This window comes from Stenella coeruleoalba (genome assembly GCF_951394435.1).
Source record: "Stenella coeruleoalba genome assembly, chromosome: 1".
Taxonomy (NCBI): domain Eukaryota; kingdom Metazoa; phylum Chordata; class Mammalia; order Artiodactyla; family Delphinidae; genus Stenella; species Stenella coeruleoalba.
In genome coordinates, this window is record NC_137169.1 from 129,279,972 (window position 1) to 129,298,161 (window position 18,190).

The window sequence follows — 18,190 nt, forward strand, 5'->3', positions numbered from 1 at the left end:
TATATTTTATATATATATATACACACACCATATATATATATACACACACCATATATATATAATGGTATTTTATATATATATATGAATATTACTCAGCTATAAAAAAGAACGAAATAATGCTATTTGCAGCAACATGGATGGACCTAGAGATTGTTATACTGAGTGAAGTAAGTCAGACAGAGAAAGAGAAATATTGTATGATATCACTTATATGCGGAATCTAAAAAAATGATACAAATGAACTTATTCACAAAACAGAAACAGACTCACAGATCTCAAAATCAAACTTATGGTTACCAAAGGGGAAATACAGGGAGAAGTGATAAATTAGGAGATTGGGGTTAATGTATACACATACACACTAGTATATATAAAAATAGACAACTAATAAGGACCTACTGTATGGCCCAGGGAACTCTACTCAATATTCTGTAATAACATATACGGAAAAGAATATGAAAAAGAATGGATATATATATACATACATACATATATATGTATATATATAATCGATTCACTTTGCTGTACACCTGAAACTAACACAGCATTGTAAATCAGCTATACTCCAATAAAAATAAAAAAAAACCAAAAAACAAAACAGAGAGTACTACAAAAACAACGAAAAAACATGTAAGAAAATGGCAATATGTACGTACCTAACAATAATCACTCTAAATGTCAATGTACTAAATGCTCCAATCAAAAGACATAGGGTGGCTGATTGGATAGAAAAACAAGACCCAATTATATGCTGCCTGCTAAAGATACACACAGACTAGGGCTTCCCTGGTGGCGCAGTGGTTGAGAGTTCACCTGCCGATGCAGGGGACACGGGTTTGTGCCCCGGTCCGGGAAGATCCCACATGCCTCAGAGCAGCTGGGCCCGTGAGCCATGGCAGCTGAGCCTGTGTGTCCGGAGCCTGTGCTCCGCAACGGGAGAGGCCACAACAGTGAGAGGCCCGTGTACCGCAAAAAAAAAAGATACACACAGACTAAAATTGAGTTGATGAAAAAAGATATTTCCTGCAAATGGAAATGCCAAGAAAGGTGGGGTAGCCAGAGTCAAAGTCTATAACAAAAAGACAAAGAAGGGCATTATATAATGATAAAGGGACTTTACATATAATCTTTAATATATTTTGAGTCGATTTTTGTATGTGGTGTGAAATAAGGTCCCAGTTTTTTTCTTATGCCTGTGGATATCCAGTTTCAGTAAAACTATTTGAAGAGACTATCCTTTCCCAGTCGTGTATTCTAGGCACCCTTGTCATAGATAAGTTGATTGTGTCTCAATTATGTATTATTAATAAATGCATGGATTTATTTCTGGGCTTTGTATTCTCTTCCATTGGACTGTATATTTGTTTTTATGCCAGTAGCATACTATTTTGATTACAGTAATTTTTGTAATATATTTGAAATCTGGAAGCATGATGTCCTCAGCTTTTTTTTCTTGCTCAAGATTGCTTTGGCTATTCAGGCCTTTGGTGGTTCCATACAAATTTTATGATTTTTTTCCATTTCTATAAAGAACACCAGTGGGATTTTGGTAGGGACTGAATTGCATCTGTCCATCACTTTGGGTAGTAGGGATATTTTAACAACACTCAAACTTCTGATGCACTAGCACTGGATATGTTTCCATTTATCTATGTCTAATTTCTTTTATCATTGTACTACAATTTTTTGCATCTGTGTTCAGATAGTTTTCTCTGCTTATGGTATCTTTAGCTATAGTTTTCTCTGCTTATGGTATCTTTAGCTTTGCTATCAGACTGATGCTGGGCTCACAAAATGAGTTTGGAAGTATTCTCTTTTCTTTGATTTTTTTTTTTTAATCTATAGTTTTCTCTGCTTATAGTTTTCTATAAGCCTATAGTTTTCTCTGCTTATGGTATCTTTAGCTTTGCTATCAGACTGATGCTGAGCCCATAAAATGAGTTTGGAAGTATTCTCTTTTCTTTGATTTTTTTTTTGTTTTAATCTGGGACAGTCATAGTCTAACCAAGTTTATTTTTTTAACATCTTTATTGGAGTATAACTGCTTTACAATGGTGTGTTAGTTTCTGCTTTATAACAAAGTGAATCAGTTATACATATACATATGTTCCCATATCTCTTCCCTCTTGCATCTCCCTCCCTCCCACACTCCCTATCCCACCCCTCTAGGTGGTCACAAAGCACTGAGCTGATCTCCCTGTGCTATGCGGCTGCTTCCCACTAGCTATCTACCTTACATTTGGTAGTGTATAATGTCCATGCCACTCTCTCACTTTGTCACAGCTTACCCTTCCCCCTCCCCATATCCTCAAGTCCATTCTCTAGTAGGTCTGTGTCTTTATTCCTGTCTTACCCCTAGGTTCTTCATGACCTTTTTTTTTTTTTTTCTTAGATTCCATATATATGTTTTAGCATACGGTATTTGTTTTTCTCTTTCTGACTTAACTTCACTCTGTATGACAGACTCTAGGTCCATCCACCTCACTACAAATAACTCAATTTCGTTTCTTTTTAGGGCTGAGTAATATTCCATTGTAAAGTATGAGATTAGAACACTCCCTAACACCATACACAAAAATAAGCTCAAAATGGATTAAAGACCTAAATGTAAGGCCAGAAACTATCAAACTCTTAGAGGAAAACATAGGCAGAACACTCTATGACATAAATCACAGCAAGATCCTTTTTGACCCACCTCCTAGAGAAATGGAAATAAAATCAAAAATAAACAAATGGGACCTAATGAAACTGCAAAGCTTTTGCACAGCAAAGGAAACCATAAACAAGACCAAAAGACAACCCTCAGAATGGGGGGAAATATTTGCAAATGAAGCAACTGACAAAGGATTAATCTCCAAAATTTACAAGCGGCTCATGCAGCTCAATAACAAAAAAACAAACAACCCAATCCAAAAATGGGCAGAAGACCTAAATAGACATTCTCCAAAGAAGATATACAGATTGCCAACAAACACATGAAAGAATGCTCAACATCATTAATCATTAGAGAAATACAAATCAAAACTACAATGAGATATCATCTCACACCAGTCAGAATGGCCATCATCAAAAAATCTACAAACAATAAATGCTGGAGAGGGTGTGGAGAAAAGGGAACACTGTTGGTGGGAATGTAAATTTTCTTTGATTTTTAAGGAGTTTTTAGTAGGATTGTTACCAATTCTTATTAAATGCTTCAAAGAATTCACCCATGAAGCCATCTGTTCCCAGTATTTTCTCTTTCGGGAGGTTTTTTTTTTGGTGGAGACTTGCTTCAATCTCCTTATTTGTTGTTGGACATTTTAGACTTTATATATATTTTTCTTGACTCAGTTTTGGTAGGTTATATGTATCTCAGAATTTGTCCATTTCTTCTAGGTTATAAAATTTGTTGGCATATTTTTGTTCATTAGTCCCTATGGTTATCTTTATTCTTGAGTCATCCTGTATAATGTCTCCTCTTTCATTTCTGATTTTACTTGTCATAAATTTGAGTGGTCTATCTTTTTTAGTCTAGCTAAGCTTTTATCAATATTGTTTATTTTTTCAAAAATCCAACCTTTCATTTTGTTGATTTTTTTTTATTATTCTTCATTTGATTTATTTCTGTTCTTATCTTCATTATTTCCTCCTTTCTCTAACTTTGGTCTTAGTTTGTTCTTTTTCTAGTGCTTTAAAGTATAAATTTAGGTTGTTTACATAAGATCTTTCTTTTGTTTTAATGTATGCATTTATAATAAAAACTTCCCTCAGTACTGCTTTTACAGTATCTCGTTATTGTTGGTATGTCCTATTTTGTTCTCATTTGTCTTAAGATTTTTAAAAAATTCCTTATGATTTCCTCTCTGATGAAACTGTTGTTCAAGAGTTTGTTGTTTAGTTTGCACATATCTGTAGATTTTCTCTTTTCTTCTTTTTTTCTGTTACTGTATTCTTGTTTTATTTCAATGTGGTTAAAAAAGATACTTGGCACGATTTCTCTCTTCTAAAATTTGTCAGGACTTGTTTTGTGACCAAACAGGTCATATCCTTCCAGAGATTATTCCATGTGGACTTGGGAAGAATGTGTATTCTTCTGTTGTTGAGTGGAAAGTTTTGCTTTTTCTTTATTAAAATTCTGTCTGGACATTCTATCCAATATTGAAAATGGAGTATTAAAATCTCCTACTATTATTGTATTGCTCTCAATTTCTTCTAATCAGACCTGTGAATATTGGGTTTATATATTTAGGAGTTCTAATGGTGGGTGTTTATATGTTTATAATCCATTTTCCTGTTGATTTGACACTTTTATTATTATATAACAACCTTCTTTGTTGCAAGAAACAGTTTAGACAAAAAGTCAATTTTTTCTGACAGCCCCTCCTGCTGTCTTTTGGCTTTTATTTGCATGAATATCATTTTCCGTATGTTCATGTTTAGCCCATCTGTGTCTTTAATTCTAAAATAAGCCTTTTATAGACAGCAAATTATTAAATCTTGTTCTTTTAACCATTCAGGTGTTCTATTCCTTTTGATAGGTGAGTGTAGTCCATTTAAATTTAAATTAATCATTATAAGTGAGCACTTATATTGATATTTTGTTAACTAGCTTACTCTGCAATTGCTTTTTCAATGTCTTTCTACCTTTCATTGTTATTTGATTGTTTTGTAATTTTTTACTTTCTTTTTATCTTTTGTGTATGTTGTAGGTATCCCCCTAGCTTAATTGATGTATAGTTAACAATTAAAACTTTATATGTATAGTGTATACAATGAGATGATTTGATATACATATACATTTATCACAATAGGGTTAATTAACACATCTATCACCTCACATATTACCTTTTCTTTGTATGTGTGCTTGGAATGCTGTAAATCTACTCTCTTAGCAAATTTCAAGCATACAGTATAGTATTATTAACTATATCACCAAGCTGTACATCCCCAGAATTATTCATATTATAAATGAAACCTTACACCTTTGGACCAGCATCTCCCCATTTCCCTCACCTTCATGTCCTTGTAACTACCATTCCACCCTTTCTTTCTTTTCTTTCTTTCTTTCTTTCTTTCTTTCCTTTCTTTCTTTCTTTTTCTTTCTTTCTTTCCTTTCTTTCTTTCTTTCTTCTTTCTCTTTCTCTCTTTCTTTCTTCTTTCTCTCTTTCTTTCTCCCTTCCTTCCTTCCTTCCTTTCTCCCTTCCTTTTCTTCCTTCCTTCTCTTTGTTTCTATGAATTCAATCTTTTCTTTCCCTTTCTTTCTCTCTCTCTCTCTTTCCCCCTTCCTTCCTTCCTTCCTTCTTTCTTTCTTTCTTATTTCACTTAGCATAATGTCCTCTATGTTCGTCCATGTTGTATCAAATGGCAGGACTTCTTTTCTTTCTTGTGGCTGAGTAATATTCCATTTTACATATATAGATCACATCTTTATTTATTCTTTTATTTATTTATTTATTTGCTGACCCCTAAGTTGTTTCCAAAGCTTGGATACTGTGAATAATGCTAAAATGAACATGGGACTGCAGATATGTCTTTGAGATATTGATTTTATTTCTGTTGGATACATACCTAGGAATGAGATTGCTGGGTCATGTGAAAGTTCTATTAATTTTTTTGAGGAAATTCCACACTGATTTCCATAGAGTTGTAACAAATTAAATTCCAACCGAAGTGTACAAGGATTCCCTTTTCTCCACATCCTTGCCAACATTTATATATATATATATATATATATATATATATATATATATATATATATATATATACTTTTTTTTTTTTTTTTGCGGTACGCGGCCCTCTCAGTGTTGTGGCCTCTCCCGTTGCGGAGCACAGGCTCCGGACATGCAGGCTCAGCGGCCATGGCTCACGGGCCCAGCTGCTCTGAGGCATGTGGGATCTTCCCGGACCGGGGCATGAACTCGCGTCCCCTGCATCAGCAGGCAGACTCTCAACCACTGCGCCACCAGGGAAGCCCAACACTTATATTTTTTGATAAAAGACATTCTAAAAGGTGTGAGGTAATAACTCATTGTGGTTTTGATTTGTATTTCCCTGAAGATTAGTAATTGTTTTACTATCTACTCATGTATTTGTTGGCCATTTGCGTGTATTCTTCAGAAAAATGTCCACTCAGATCCTTTGCTCATTTTTAAATCAGATTATTTGATTTTTCTGCTATTGAGTTGTAAAAGTCCTTTTTTTAGTCCTCTTATTAGATATATGGTTTTCAATTCCATAGTTTACCTTTTCATTTGTTGATTTGCTGAACAGAAATTTTAGTTTAATACAGTCCCACTTAAATTTTGTTTTTGTTACTTGTGCTTTTGGTGACATATCAAAAAATATCATTGCCCAAACCAATGTCAAGAAACTAGTTCCCCAAATTTTCTTTTATGACATTTATGGTTTCAGGGCTTATATTTAAGTCTCTAATTCATTTAGAGTTAATTTTTGTTGGTGTTTTCATATAGGGGTCCAATTTCATTCTTATTTGTATGTATCCAGTTTTCCCAGCACCATTTACTAAAGACACCATCATTTCCCCATTGTGTATTTTTTTGTTTGTTTGTTTGTTTTTTGTTTTTGTTTTTTACGGTACGCGGGCCTCTCACTGTTGTGGCCTCTCCCGTTGCTCCCATTGCGGAGCACAGGCTCCGGACGCGCAGGCTCAGTGGCCATGGCTCACAAGCCCAGCCGCTCCGCGGCATGTGGGATCTTCCCGGAATGGGGCACGAACCCGTGTCCCCTGCATCGGCAGGCGGACTCTCAACCACTGCGCCACCAGGGAAGCCCCCATTGTGTATTTTTGATTGCCTTGTTAAATATTAGGTGACACATGGGCTTATTTCTGGGTTTCAATTCTATTCCATTGGCTATGTGTCTATTATTTATGCCAGAATCATACTATTTTGATTACTATTGCTCTCAAACTATAGTTTGAAATCAGGAAGTGTAATGCCTCCAGCTTTGTTGTTCTTTCTCAAGAAAAGGGGGTATTTTGTGTTTCCATATGAATTTTAGGATTATTTATTTTACTTATGTAAAATATGCCATTGGGTTTTGTTGAATGGTTTGAGAAGGATTGGCATTTATTTAAATCCTTGGTATAATTTACCAATAAGATCATCTGGTCCTGAGCTTTACTTCATTGGAAGATTTTAAATTTCTGATTCAATTTTATTTCTAATTTTATTCTGTTCAGATTTTCTATTGTTAAGTGAGTTAGTATTGTTGAATTATAAGTTTCTAGGAACTTATCCATTTCTTCTAGGTTATCCAATTTGTTGGCATATGATAGTTCATAGTTGTCTTTTATGATCCTTGGCATTGCTGTGGCATCAATTGTAATGTCTCATCTTTCATTTCTGATTTAACTTATATGAGTTTTATCTCTTTTTTTTTCCTTAATCTAGCTTTAGGTTTGTTCATTTTGTTTATCTTTTTGCAAAAGCAGGTATGTTGTGATCTTTTCTGTTGTATTTTCTGGCCTCTATTTCATATATTTCTGTTCTGATCTTTGTTATTTCCTTCTTTCTGCTAACTTCATGCTTAGTTTGTTCTTTTTCTTTGAGTATAAAATTGGCTTGTTTTTTGCAGATCTTCCTTTTTTCTTAATGTATGATTTTATCACTATAAATTCTCCTCATAGGACTGCTTTTGTTGTGCTTAAATTTTCATTTCCTTTAGAATTTATTTTTATTTCTCCCTGATATCTATTTTGACCCATTGTTGAGAAATGTTTTGTTTCCACATACTGTCAGTTTTCTACTTTTCTTCCTGTTACTGATTGTTTAGTTTCATACAATTGTGGTCCAAAAAATGTTTGGTATACTTTCAATCATCTTAAGGTTTTTAAGGCTTGTTTTGTGACCTAGCATGTTATCTCTCCTGGAGAATGTTCTTTGTATGCTTAGGATGAATATATATTCTGCTGTTGAATGGAATGTTCTGATATGTCTGTTAGGTACATTTGTTTAAGTTTGGTTCCAGTCGAATTGCTCTTTATTGATTTTCTGGGTGAACGATCTACCCATTTTTGAAAGTAGAGTATTGAACTCCCCTACTATTATTATACTGCTATTTCTCTGTTTAGATCTGTTAGAATTTGCTTAATGTACTTAGGTGCTCCCATGCTGGATACATATATATTTACAGTTGTTAAATCCTCTTGATTTGATCCCTCCTTGTCTCTTGTTTACAGTTTTGACTAAAAGTCTATTTTTCTGAAATAATTATTGCTATCCCTGCTCTTTTTTGATGTCCATTTGCATGGAATATTGTCTTTTCATTCACTTTAGCCTTTGGGTGTCCTAAATGCTGAAGTGAGTTTCAGTTTAGTTTTACCTCTAGGTAGTTTATAGTTGGATCTTCTGTTTGTTCTCCCTTTTTTTTTTAATGCACTCTCTACGCCTTTTGATTGGAGAATAGAATGCATTTACTTTTAATGTTATTATTGATAGGTAAGGACTTACTAATACAATCTCATTAACTGTTTTCTGGCCACTATATAGTAAATATTGTTCCTTGGTCTTTCTCTTGCACCCTTTCTTAGAGAATTCATGATTTTCTGTAGTGGTACACTTTGATTCCTTTATCTTTTGTGTATCTAAAATAGGTTTTGTTTTGTGGTTACCACAAGGCTTACACAAAATATCTTATAGGTTTAACAGTCTATTTGTAACTGACAACAAATTCACTTTGATTGCATACACACTTTACGCTTTCACTTTCCTCCCCACCTATTTTGTTTTTGATATCACAATTTACATTATTTTGTATGTGTTGTATATTTTCATGGGTTCACATTACTAATTAATATCCTTTTCTTTCAGCTTGAAGAACTCCTTTCAGCATTTCTTGTAAGACAGATCTAGTACTAATGAATTCCTTCAGTTTTTATTCGTCTGGGAAAGTCTTTATATTCTGTTCATTGCTACAAGACTGCTTTTCCAGGCAAATAATTCTTCAGTTGCAGGTCTTTTTCTTTCAGTAATTTGAATATTTCATCCCTCTCTCTCCTGGTGTGCAGTGTTTCTGCAGTTTTATTAACCTGCTTATATCTTTATGGGGAATCCCTTTTGTTTGTGGAGGTTTTTCTCTCAGCTTCAAAAATTCTCTTTGCCTTTGATTTTAGACAGTTTTTTACAATGTGTCTTGTATATAGAATACCTCTTGTTTGAATCTGTTTGGGGACTTATGAAATGCATGATCTTGAATGTCCATGTCTTCCCAGCCATTATTTCTTTAAATAAACATTCTGCTCTTTCTCCCATTCTTCTCCTGGGACACCCATAATCTCTACAATGTTTCTCTTGATGGTCTCCAATCATTCCTGTAGGCTTTCTTCACTCTGACAGGATACTTTCAAATGAGTTTTTTTTTCTGCTTGATAGTTTGTGGTTGATGCTCTCCACTGTATTTATCACTTCATTCATTGTATTCTTCACTTTCAGAATTACTGTTTTGTTTTTTTATGTTTTCTATCTCGCTGTTAAACTTCTTGTTTTGTTCAATTATTTTTTATCTGACTTCTTTGAATTGCCTGTGTTTTCTTGCATCTCAGTGAAGTTCTTTAAAGTAACTATATTGAAGCATCTATCAGATAAATTGTACATATCCATTATTTGAGGTCAGTTAACAGAAAACTAATATGCTCCTTTGTCTGTACTGTAGTCCTTTGATTTTTTTGTTTCTTGAAGTCGCCTGTTGCTGTCTTCACACTTAAAGAAGCAATTGCTTCCTCCAGTCTTTACAGACTGACCGGGGAGGAAAATACATTCTGTCACACTGCTACAGGCTTTTCCAGACCTTTTTTAAGGACACACCAGTTCCACACATCTTGATCCCTGTGGGAGAGAATTTTGAAGATTGTATGCTTCCCTCTATCTGGCAAAGCCAGTCTGTGTGCTGACAGCTTCCTGGTTGCTTTCCCTGGGGCAATGACAAATGCTCATGTTTGTGTATTTTCTCACAATCCCACAGGGTCAGGCTGGCTTCTAGATGTCTCACTAGTCATCTGCAAAAGTTTGCATCGCCACCTTGGGGACATACACAGGGAGCTGGCCATGGGGCAGGGGGATGTGGATGTGTTGAGGGTGCCCATGGGTGAGAAGGATTCACAAACTAGGTGTCTGCAATGGTTAGAGGGTGGGCTTCCTTTTTTTTTAAATGCCCAGAAGTGTCAATTTTATTTGTCAGTGCAGTAGGGGGCTAAGGCATGACATGTTGCTTCTAAGAGTTAGAGAGCCAGCAGTGGAGGGGAGAAGCAAGCCCTCTTGGGCTCTGGGCCCCGAGGCTGCCTTCTTGTCTGGGGGCTGGGCCTCAGACCTGAGCCCCAGAAGACCCAAAGCTTTGTTGAAGAGGTTGATGGGAGTGGAGCCATCGGTGATGAGGGCTGATTTTAGGCCCAGGCTCTGGAGCAGTTTTACCTGCATCTCCAGTCCTGCCACAGCGAGGTCCCTGATGATGCTGGGCCCCAGGCCCTCTGTCATCTTCTTGAACTTCTTCACCTCTACCTCAGCCAGCTGGTGGTGTCTACAAAATGGTCAGTAGGATCCTTGTCTCTTGATGAATTCTAGCCCTGGATGCTGTACTCCTGGCCTCTCCCCACCCCTCAGTCATGCAGATTACCCCATTATTCCGGACCGGGTGAAACAGAAGTGGGCCTTTTGATCAGTATTGCAAGTTGAGGAAGCTGGCCCTTACTCACATGCTCTTGTTTTCCCCCACAGGTGAAATCCTGTGCTGAGGGGGTCTCTCTGGGCACTAAGCTGTGCTACTTTAGGGGAGAGGTGACACAGGTAAAGTGAAACTGTTCCTCTAACCTTCTTTGATGCATTCAGTCTTGAATCTCTGTGCTCCAACAGTGTGCTATAATTTCTCTGCTAGACTCCTAGAATTCCACAAAGATATTCTTATCGATTCATGATTGTCAAAGTTTGTATCAGGAGAGACAGTAAAACTCCTATTCGGCCATCTTGCTGACATCTCTCTGTTATTATAGGTTTCTTCTTTGTGTTTTTTTTTTTTCCCCTGTATTCTTGACTGATGTCTATCAATAGGCACATTTATTTTGTTATATACTTATCAAGAAGTCTGTACATACACTCACACACACTTGTAAAAAATAAAACTAAATAAGTCCTTTGGCAAAACAAGAAAAAGTTGATAAAAACATTTTGCAGTGGATAATATAGCGGAGTCTTAGAAAATTATAAATATACTGGGATCTTGGACCAGTTTACTCACTGACATGGATGCATATGGGAGGAGGAGACCAGCCATTCTCTGTACAGGTCATTGTGTTCTGGTTATTCTGAAGACTGTAGCCATAATAGCAGTGAACTCTCACAGTTTTACCTTGTAACACCTTTGTTCCGTAATTTGGGTAACGTCCATTGTGCAAGTAATTGAAAATACATTGTCCTAAGGATCATAAAGACAAGAGAAAAGAAAAAAAATAACATATATTTGGTAAAATAGCACATTAAAAATTAACTTTATGGTATTTACCTGACAATGCATTAGTATTCAAAAAGAACAAATAACTTAATGAAAATGAAAGCTACTACCAAGTGTTTGTTAAAAAAGAAAAAAAAAATCAATATACCATGTTATTTATCTTTAGTTTTTATAATTACAATATGTGTAAATGATGCAGATATTCTTATAAAGTCTCTATATTTCTCATGTGATTTCCATGGAGAGCTCCTCATAAAAAGAAGGCTTATTTGGGTCTTTTTGCTCACAGAACTTGACCCTTGGCCTTATTTTTGTCGTGTAAGACTTAATTGTACTCACTTATGTACTATTGTTTCTCCACTCTTTGGAAGATTTATACACATAAAATTAAGAGGTTTACTTACTGAGGCACGGTACTTCTGGAGACCATCCATTTCGTGTGCATGTAAGGTAAGGCCGGCGATCTTGTGGCACAAAATACTGATCACAGTCAAAGTGGATCCAATGACCTAAGCTTACTGGAAAGTATCCCCTATGTTCATAAATGCTTCCATGTTTTATTACTGGAAAATCGCAAGGTTTAACTTGGAATAAAAAAAAAACGGTATGAATAATGTTTTACCTTAGTAAGCAATCAAATTAGAGATCAGATGTTTCATCTATGAATTATATTCCTATTAGCTTAATTACCCTCATTGCATTAGAGTTTCTAGGAAAAGAAAAGTTATAGAAAACTCAGATGACTGAGGTATGTAAGGAGGTCCTTGCTAATGAAGATCAAATTATGTCTTGTGGGTCATATTACATAAAATTTATATGTGAGCTCTCTTGGTAGAAAACTATACAGAGCTATTGATTTAATTATCCTTAAGTACATAAGTCCTAGCCTTGGTTGACTAAATTAGCATCTTAATCGAGAGATGAAAGTACAAATTTTACCATGCAGCTCATCTGTCTTCTTTTTCTTTCTCTTTCATTCTCATCAAAAATCAGGATCCTGGCTTTTATTCTCAGACCAAGTCAATGTAGGAAAACAGTTTTTGTTTTTAGAATAACACTCATTAGTTTACTTTTCTATTTATTGGAAATGTGTGATAAGTGTAGAGAAGCACAACAGTTGATCCATTGATCCACTGATCACATTACACAGAAAAAAAACATTCTTACTTAACTCTCAAACTAGACATTAAGGCATATTTTCCCTTCTTTATCTAATCAGAGAAATGAACAATGAATGAATAATTCTTAATATCCAAATGGTTACGATTAAGGGAAACACTTGAATGCTTATTTCTAATTTTAATTGGAGAATGATGTTTTTTCACTGTTTCTTATAAATATTTTAAATGAGGTCTAATATAATTACATTTATTGTTATTCTTATATATTGAGTGATTTTCACATGTATTCTTAAGTGTTATGTTGTTTATAACAGTTTTATATATAATATTTTTCAGAAAAATTTACCCTTTTTATTGGATGGTTTGGAGATAATCTAAGACTTTTAATACTACACTAGTATTTATTTTACATCATGAAATATGATATTAAAAGAACACATATGCAACACATTAAAGAAATGTACAACATGCACACACAATATTCATTACCATTTATATCTTCCTTAAGATCAATGATCCGTTTTCTTTTTTGTATGATTACAGAAATCTCTCAAGCTGTTTTTACAGACTTGCTATGTGAATTAAAAACTTTGAATCTTTGCATATCCTAATGTCTTTCTTTACAAAGACTTGTGAATGATACCTTCTCTTGGTATAGATTCTTGTCCTATAGTCTGTATCTCTCATCATTGATAGATTTCCCCCACTTGTGTGAAGCTTCCCACTCTTTTAAGATTGAAATGCTTATTTACTCTCATTCTTTTTAAGTAACAGACTAGTTTTTTTCACACTACTTTTTGGAGATTCAGAAGATTTTCCCCTCATCCATGGATTTTACAAATTCCATCATGTTATGTCAAGATATGTATATTTAACAATAATTCTACATTGGGCAAGCTTGGGTCTTTGTATTTGCAAGAACCAAATCTTAAAGAACTCAATTAACTTTGCCATTAAATTGTAGAGCAGAGATTTGAATCCTGATGATCTGATTTCAGAACTAGTATGTTTATCCACTTCATTATGTTTCTTCATACAATAGGAATACAGTTAAATAATCCATTGAGATTCGTTTCCAAAAGGTACGCACAGAGGGCATAATTGAAAGTAAGTATTATTACTATCACTGGCCCGAGCCCTGTTCCTATTCTTGTCTTTCATTCGGTCACATGTGAATGTGTTTGTATCTCTCTAACCAGATCATTTCCTGAAGCACGTGTACTATTCCACTGTGCTCAGATCAGCACTAACATTGGCAGGACTTACAACAGCCTCACTACCCTCTCACACTTCTACCAACATCTGGTCTCATGAGCAGCTTTGGCTGTGCCATCACAGTGTTGGCTCAGACTGATCTCAAAACTGATTAAAATATTCACTTTTTTAATATTAATTTAATTTAATATTTAATATTCACTTTTAATTTTTAAAAGTGTTTCTAGTCTTTCTGTACTTGTGCAGCTGACTCCTATGGCCCAAACCCAGGATCTTACAGTTATCACTGTTAAATTTCATGTTATTAGATCCAACCTCACACATGGGAGTCTTTCTGAGTGATGAATCTGTCCTAATGCAGATTCTCTTTCAGCACCCCTGTATCATTCCAGCGGTGAATTTGTACTGCATCTCCTCTACACCATTAAACTAGAGGAACGGAGCAGGCCTGAGAACACAGTCCTGAATCTGATAATCAGATAGGCTTATTTAATGAAATTATGAATATCTGATAAACCATCTAATTGGTCAATTTCCCCATCTTGTCCGCAAGAACTTCGGAAGTTCCCTTGTGGGATAAACTTGTTGAGGTACAGTCAGGCTCATCTGCCATATTCATAAACCAAACTTTAACATGATTAAATATTTCTCTTATATTTCTTATGCACATTGAAATCTGTTTCATACTGATAATAGCTTCCTTTTTAAGGGACTCATACTTTGAAAAATCATTTTGGACTTATGCCTGGAATTAATTGAGGTCACTGATCTATTATTTGTATCATTACATTTTTCTTTCATGCAAGATCGAGTTTAACTGTAGTGCATCTTTACAATAAACTGTGATGTATAAAGAAAAAGAATATGATTGTAGAGACAGAAAACACTTGAAAAAAGGTAAAGGAAGCATCCCTAGAAATAAAATACTCTGTTCAGTTGAGTGACATTTTTCTAAATGTGATAGTTTTAGAAAATTCCACAATGCCTTGTACATTCCTCCCTCCCAAAATTAGAGCCTAATTCCCCACACTTGAATGTGCTGGACTTAGTGACTCACTTCTAAAGAATACATATGGCTGAAGTGACGGTGACAGTGTGTGACCAGGTCATAAATGGTATGGAAACTTCCTGCTCTCTCTGGGATCACTAGCTCTGGGGAAAGATAGCTTCCTCTCAAGCAATCTGCGGAGATGCCCATGTGGTAAGGTATTGAGGCTTCCCGCCCAAAGCCAGGTGAGAGAGCCTAGGAAGCAAATGAGCCATCAGGTGACTTGCAGCCCAGGCCAGCACCCCGACTGCAACCCAAGAAGTGTGATTCAGAGCTAGCCAACTAAGCCACTTCCTAATTCCTGACCCATAGGAGCTCTAAGAATATAAAGGTGTGTTGTTTTAAGCCCATATGTTTTGGGAGAATATTTTTACACAGCACTAGATAACTAATATACTAGGTGTTAGGTGATGTAAGTCTTACTCAATGTTTTAGTTCAGATATTAGAATTATATTCGAGAATTATACATTCATACACACAGACATATATTTAACTTTGAGTAGCAAAAAAGTTAAAGAGTTTTTAGTTTACAAAAATGTTTTTATTCCTCCTTAGAACTGTCTACTTTGAAAACCGAAGAATGCCTCTAAAACCTCTACTTTGCAAACAAAGTAGGGCAAATACTTGGATTTATTCTGTCCCCATTTTTGTGTGTTTAAGAGAAAGAAACTTCAGAATTAAGAAGTAGGTCAAGATGTGAGTGAAACTTACAGGAACATCTTGGAGCAGGTGACCAGCCCTGGCTGGTGCATGTTGCAACATTTCCCTGGATCGCAGGAGCAAAGCCACTTTTACACTCATAAGTGATTTTATATTCACCTCTGTATTTGGCTAATTGAGGTGTGTAAATACCATTTGGAATATAAGGAGGATCACATGTTATTTCTGAAAAGAAAAAAGATATGTGTACAATATAGAAATAACTATCCATTAAGAATAATCAAGCATATAAAAATGTAAAAGTGGATGTTATTTGTTCTTAGTACAGCACAAAATGTCATTAAAATGAGCACAGCCTCATACTCTTCCTGCTGTATCACTCATATTTCCCTCCATTGTATTTCTCATCTAATGTATTTGTGCCCCCTGGATTCTTGAATCCTCTTTCTCCAAAGCCAACACATGCTTCATGATATTCCATACCTGGCAATGGATTCTTGGTATATCACTTCAGCTATTCTTTCTACTTTCTGCAAGTTCCTCAGCTTCTGTCATTCTCACAAGTACTATTTACAAATATTCTGAGTCTCCTCCCTCCAGACGCTTGTTTGGCTAGTATACCCCTGCCCCTTTGAAGTAGACATAAACACATGGCTTGCATAGGACAACGAAATGAATATGGAAGTAATATGTTTTCCTTTAGGGAGGAACAGTCATTGTGACTGTAACAGTCATTGTGTGAATTTTTATGTTCTCTTCCCCACAGCTGCAGTGATTAAAGGAAGAACATAGAGGGCTTCCCTGGTGGCGCAGTGGTTGAGAGTCCACCTGCCGATGCAGGGGACACGGGTTCGTGCCCCGGTCCGGGAAGATCCCACATGCCGCGGAGCAGCTGGGCCCGTGAGCCATGGCCGCTGAGCCTGCGCGTCCGGAGCCTGTGCTCCCAACAGGAGAGGCCACAATAGTGAGAGGCCCGCGTACCGCAAAAAAAAAAAAAAAAAAAAAAGTATGCCTTGGCAATCAAAAGTTTAATGTCGCAGACACTTACACTACACTAAGGTATTCTATTCCTCCTCCCATTTATTCTTCAACCTGTTTCCATCTGGCTTCTCACACCACCATTGTGCTGACATTGCTCTGACAGAAGTCACCAATATCCTCCAATTTCCAAATTCAAAAATCTTTGTATTCCACATATTACAGTGTCTGGTGTATATTATTAGCTAAACTCTGTAATATTTGACACTGCTGATCACCGACTTCTTGAAGTTCCCCAGTGCATTACCTTTGTATGTCCTACTTCTCCTTACCTTTGTCTGAACAACACGATTTAATTTTGTTTAGTTTACTTATAGTTACTCCTCTTCTTCCACCACTCCACTTAATTCTTAGGCCCAGCCTACTTTTCCAATCGCATCCCCTACCACTTTCCTACTTATTTTCTGTGCTACCACCACACTAGCCTTCGGTCTGGTTTTCACACATGCCAAGCTTATGCCTATCATTTGCACTTTCTGCTCCTTGTGTCTTGAACGATTCTCCTCTAAATCTTCATAGCGATGCTTATCACCACGCCAGAAACATCTTCCCTGAAGACCCTGTAAGTGTTGTATGAATGAAGAGAGATGCCTTGTACTTGGATCTACATGAGTATTTGTCCTTGATTTTGTTGTTTTCCTCATCATATTCTCTGTGTAATTCAAGACTTGTCCATGACAAAAAGCTTCCCTGTTATGCTAATAAATTCTTCAGTCTATATATCCAGTTGCAGCTCACATTGGACAGGTCCATATGTAAAACTCAAAAGCATACTCAGCTTATCATATATCAAACTAAATCATCATCCTTCTTTCAGTATATGCTTTTCTTCCTGTATATAACATTGGAATTTGTGACACAAGAGCCTCATGACAGAAGCCTGGAAATTTACCCCTTTATTCCTTCCTCCACATCACTTCAAAATTCAGTCAAACACCATATTCTATAAAGTTGGTATTATTGCTTATATATCTCCTCCCTTTCATAAGACACCTCCACTGTGTATGGTCAGCTCTTAGAGGTAGTACAGTAGTCTCCTAATTGGTCTTAAATTTATATTCCATTCTGCCAGATAAGCTTCAGTATGCCTCTGTTGCTAACATGATAATATATTTATTAGCAACAATTATATTAGAAATAATAGAAATTACATGTGATCACCTAAACACAAGTTTTATGTGAAACAGATCTTCACTAATTAACACTAACTTCAAATGAACCTTAAATGTGTTCATTTATTCTTTTCTGTTTTTTCTCTTTCACTTCATTCTGCTATATCTATCATATTTTCATATACGCAGTGAAGTCCAGTTTACATGTCTTAGTTTTGTTTGTTTTCTTTTTTTTGCGGTACGTGGGCCTCTCACTGTTGTGACCTCTCCTGTTGCGGAGCACAGGCTCCGGACGCGCAGGGTCAGTGGCCATGGCTCACGGGCCCAGCCGCTCCACGGCATGTGGGATCCTCCCGGACCGGGGCACGAACCCGTGTCCCCTGCATCGGCAGGCAGACTCTCAACCACTGCGCCACCAGGGAAGCCCCATGTCTTAGTTTTTACTTCATGCTACAGCTGAACTTAGTACCAAAGTTTGAACTCAAAAGTCACAATATATAAATAAACGTGTTTCACTAAGATACCTACTAAATAATATTGGGAGATTTTGTTA

At 36.0% G+C, this 18,190-nt stretch overlaps 1 protein-coding gene across 2 annotated transcripts in view; it reads right to left on the minus strand.

The window, feature by feature from the left end:
* LOC307198240 (complement factor H-like) overlaps positions 1–18,190 on the minus strand; it is a 125,252-nt gene that overhangs the window by 55,014 nt on the left and 52,048 nt on the right. For both annotated transcript variants that reach the window (XM_079945008.1, XM_079945009.1), the window contains 3 exons: positions 15,539–15,712; positions 11,847–12,026; positions 11,230–11,406 (listed from right to left, as the gene is read on the minus strand). In XM_079945008.1, the coding sequence (XP_079801134.1) occupies positions 11,230–11,406; positions 11,847–12,026; positions 15,539–15,712 (531 nt within the window). The remainder of the gene's footprint in view (positions 1–11,229; positions 11,407–11,846; positions 12,027–15,538; positions 15,713–18,190) is intronic.